This window comes from Lactuca saligna, chromosome 2, assembly GCF_052625555.1.
Source record: "Lactuca saligna cultivar CGN05327 chromosome 2, ASM5262555v1, whole genome shotgun sequence".
NCBI classification, from domain to species: Eukaryota; Viridiplantae; Streptophyta; class Magnoliopsida; order Asterales; family Asteraceae; genus Lactuca; species Lactuca saligna.
The window spans coordinates 145508530-145513409 of NC_136418.1; the positions used below are offsets into that span (position 1 = coordinate 145508530).

At 32.4% G+C, this 4880-nt stretch overlaps 1 protein-coding gene across 2 annotated transcripts; it reads right to left on the minus strand.

The window, feature by feature from the left end:
- Positions 1 to 275: 275 nt before the first annotated feature.
- Positions 276 to 1689, minus strand: LOC145031966 (homeobox-leucine zipper protein HAT22-like). 2 transcript variants are annotated; one of them, XM_078980623.1, is made up of 3 exons: positions 1044 to 1689; positions 846 to 928; positions 276 to 733 (listed from the first exon to the last, which is right to left on the minus strand). In XM_078980623.1, exons 1-3 carry the CDS (start codon positions 1425 to 1427, stop codon positions 454 to 456), a joined length of 747 nt encoding a protein of 248 aa, XP_078836749.1. In that variant the 5' UTR covers positions 1428 to 1689; the 3' UTR covers positions 276 to 453. The 2 variants fall into 2 exon arrangements, with proteins under 2 accessions (XP_078836749.1, XP_078836750.1); XM_078980624.1 differs by having other exon boundaries at positions 846 to 925; positions 1044 to 1684.
- Between the last annotated feature and the right edge of the window lie 3191 nt (positions 1690 to 4880).

Here is a 4880-nt window from a genome sequence, read left to right on the forward strand (position 1 = left end):
CAAATGATTCTGAACCTCTCTCTCTCTCTCTCTCTATATATATATATATATATATATATATATATATATATATATATATATATATATATATATATATATATATATATATATATATATATATATATATATATATATATATATTATCCGGAACACAATTATATCTAGATGAGAAAGACTTTTTTTAACCTTAAAAGTTAAAACTTGCGTGGAAGCCATTAATTGAGAATAAACAAAACATTCTCTTCATCTCTTGTAATATCATAAGCAGGAAATAATTTAGATGATAACATATATACAAAATTTTAATAAGAAAGTTATAGGAGTGGAAATTCTAATATTTTTCTACAATAATTTTATATTTAAAATACTTGAACATTGACCTGCAATCGCAAGACAAGCCCTTAATTCTAAAACATGTAGGGCTGTGCATGGGTAATATATAAATTTAACCAATTAACAAGCTGCTGATGAACTAGAGTAGGGATTAAAAAAGTTTCTTTTAGGAGCCATTGTAAAAGGGATGTTCTTGGACGCAGGATTGGTGTCTCCGATCTGTTCACATGACGGACACATGGTGAGAGTGGCCGCCGGCATCTGCATGTAGATGGGTTGCAACAACTTTTGTGTTTTCAGTTCGTGAACCTCTTGCCGGAGTCTTTGATTCTCATCGGTTAATCTCTTGCAGCATTTCTTTAAGTACTCGCAATCCACCTCCGTTTGCTTCAGTTTCGTTCTAAAATTTAACGACGAAAAACAAAGATTTTCGTCAGTTAATTGATTTTACTTTGAAAACTTTTAGAAATCAAAATTCGGTTACATGTATATCTGGAGTAAGTAAACAATACCTGGCCCTCCTATTCTGGAACCAAACTTCAACTTGTCTCGGCCTTAGCTTTAGGTCCCTTGCCAGCTTTTGCTTTTGTTGCTGCTAATATTCAACACCAATCACTGTTAGCTAATTACAGATGATATGATAATAACTGAATTAATATATAAGTATATATGAATAATAAAGTTTCGCTCTAAAAGATAAAAAAAATTACAGGGTTCAAAGAGGTATGCAATTTAAAGGCTTCCTCAAGTAGTCCAGACTGAGCTTTGGTTAACCTGAGTTTCTTCCTACCATTAACACTACCATCTTCATCTTCTTCGCCATCTTCACCACAAGTATTAATCGCCCCTAATCTCTCTGATTCTTCGCTTGCGACATCTCTTTCCCTCTTCACACTCGCATTAGAGAATGATGAGCCACCACCGGCACAACCATATGAATCGCCTGAAAGAGCCAAGCTTAGCGATGGCTCAAGGAGATGATCGGAGGTCAAGTAAGGTTTTTTGGTGGGCTTCCTCGTGTTTTCGGCCATGGATGATGAATTAAGGCCTAGCTCTAGTACTAGTTCACCCTTGGCAAACCCATGGAAACCCATTTGGATATTTGAATTAAAATTTGAGATTGAAGTGTAGAAGGAGAAAGTACGGTGGGTTGGAAGATTGAGAAGAATATGAAGGAGAAAAAGGAGCGGATATAAGAAATAATTGGTGGTTATGATTATTAATAACGAAATAAATGAATGGTACAAAATAAGTGTGTGGGAAAACAATTTAATTGATTAATCAATGGAAAAAAAGGCTAAATTCTCTCTATACAACATGTATTTATAAAGCATACACTACTACAACATTGATTTTTAGCGACTGAAAGATCCATCATTGGAAAAAAGGCTAAATCCTCTCGATAGATATATGATTTTTTTAAGATATTATCTGATACAAGATAAAAACAAATATGACCCAACACGATATTTGATGACAATATGTCGACTCATGTGAAGATGCCAAATAGTTAAAGAAACTTCGACGTTTCTTTCTTCATTGATAATGATGTCCATCATCTGATAAAATACTTCCGGATTAATATGTCTATTTTGTATGATGAAACAAAGCAAATTTTAATCTAAAACCTAAAGCTTTATATTATAACAATCTCAGGAATTGGAAAATATGTATTTTCTTAAAGTGTTGAGGGTTAAGTCTCTTGATTAGAGCCATTGGTGTTTACTCGCACATATAGTTACATAAATTTAAATAACTACCAAAGTCTATGTTTCAATCAGTGTCTATATTTGGGTTGGATTTTTAAATGAAGAAAAAATAAATTGAAATGAATTTCCCAAATAGAGGGAGGCCACATGAAGTGTCCCTTTTGTACATACTTTGGTCCAATTTCGTAGAGATAGTGTTCATGTTATCTTGCTTGCTTCTTTTTCTAACTTTCATAAATGGAGGGGGAGTGAGAATGATAGATATATACACATGTCTCGTTTTGTAAATGTGGGGTAGGCTATGATGTCTTATCGTATGGTGTTTCATTTAGGATTTCTAAGTTTTGTATTGATAGATTTTATAAGATGGATGTATCCGAGTTAATATCGACTTGGCATTACGAAATGACTTTCATATAATTTGCGGTGAAGATGTTTGAAACCCCTTTTTCTTGTACTACAATGTGTTCTTTTTTTTTTTTTTTTTTTTTTTTTAATGTTGAATTTGACTATGCTATTATAGAGTGATATTTTCCTTTTATTCAACATTTCTTCCATTGTTGCCGTATATTTATTTTTATTAAAGATATAACAAATTGGCAACCAATGGAACTTTATTTGTTCTTTAATGTGGTCTTGATCAACATATCTTTTTTGACCTTTTTTATCTGCGTCACGTACATCACATACAGACATCAACCTTCGTAAAATGTTTGTTTTTTAAAAGACCACAAATCTAAAAATGTATGTGCATCATCTTCCTGACGCAAACGTAGATTAGAGTCTTCTAACTTCTTAAAATATCTTCTACCCTCATAAAACACATCTCTCTCAAATGCCTCTTTTTTTTCTTCTTGCAAAGCCTATTTTTTTCTTCCAAATGTTTCTTTTTTGTAATCTCTTCGAACATTAATATTTTTTGTATGAATGTCTTTTTGTAATACTTTCTTCTTGTAACTACAACAAATAAGCAACATATCCGTTAATTCATATCATTTTACTTTGAGTTTTTATATTACAACACATTGTAGTGACAATTGAATCGAGTATAGAAACAAAATCATATTAAGAACATATTTAGACACAAGATCTAAATAATATCTGGTTGGCTCGTTGTATTGCTAATTAATCAGTGAATACAAGAAGATAAGAGAAATGAGTACAAAAATGAGAATCAAAGTCTTAACCTCTAAGTGTATCCATCCCATATATATATATATATATATATATATATATATATATATATATATATATATATATATATATATATATATATATACATATATAGGGATACTGAAAGCACAAAAAAATATAAGAACATTTGACATTACAAGCTTCGAAACTAAAGCGTCCTTATAAAAACATTACAAACTGACTGCGATATCACAAACAACAAATACATATTCGACACCTCACAATAACTTTTGAAACCCTACATTCTCCCCATTTGTGAGAAATGTCGGATCTAAGTTGTTAACACCTTTGTAGTTTGATGGATAACCCATCGAATATTAACATACCAGTTTATAATCTTCCCAATCTCAGCTTTCTCCTTATCATTGTTCTTGGCACAGTTTCTCATATATACCATGAGATTTGTGTGATGAGGCGTTGTATACCTTTCGACATCACATGCTTGAAACATGAATTTTGAATTATTTCCTTTCTTTTTTTCCCAACAAAAACAATTCCTAAAGGTTTCAAGGTAATTCTCCATATTTGAAATCTTTCAAACTAACTTTACTCAAAAGCATAGTTTTTGGAATAGTTATTTCTTTGTCAAAAGACCTAGCCAACTCAACATCTGTTAAGGCTAAAGCTCCATAGTATCCATCAATGAAAACCTTCAGATAAGCAAAAGCATTCAATAAATCTTCTTTGCTTGTCACTTGCAACTTCGATAAATCAACATTCTTCATGATCAATGCTACACTAACAAATCATGAAGATTCATTAATGGAAAGTATGCAATTGAGAAGTCGAATGTGACATTGTTTGCTCGGACTGCATGATATTGATAATTATGTAGCATACCCTCAAACAAAATATCTTTGGTTATGCCCAAAACCCGAACTATCTTGACAAATGACCATATATCTTCTTCCTTCTTCCCAAGTACAATATGGAAACGAAACTTCATACACATGTACTTAAGTTTATCCTTGTACTTGTCAGCAAGTTCGAACTGCTCATTCAAGAACATCATTATGTTCATTGTGAAGTCTAATTGATTCATGTTGGAGTTTATAGTGTCGAAGCTTTTCTTAGGCACTTTCTCAAATTCATGCATCTTCCCAGAAAAAACCAAAGCTTCAATATACTCATAATGATAAAGCTTTGTAGGATCACCTTTGTTATGACCAGGAGAATCATTGGCTCTTTGTCGAAGTATACTCTGAATTTGTCTTTGCTTTTTGATTTCTTGTTCCATAGCTGCTTTCTTTTCTTCCTTTGAAAACTCAATACTTATGTCTTTCCCTTTCCCTTTATATGCTTTAGTAGACTTGGGTTCCGAAGATGAACTTGTACCACCAATTACAATTCCCTTCTTCAAAGGAATTGTTGTTGTTGTTGTTGAAGTTATTGGATCATGTTTACTTGGCATTGTCACCGGAATCTGAGTAGTTATTACCTTTCCCACTACCTTCACATCTTCACTTGTTTTGCCATAACCTCCTTCCCTTTTACCAATGCCAATATTCCTTCTTTCTCCCCCTTGCACCCTTATAACAACAGGTGGGGAACCCATTAACATCAAAGAAAGAAGTTTCGCAAGCGAAGCCATTTCGTTTTGAATTATTGACTCTAACAAGCTAAACTTTTGAGTTAAGAACTCGA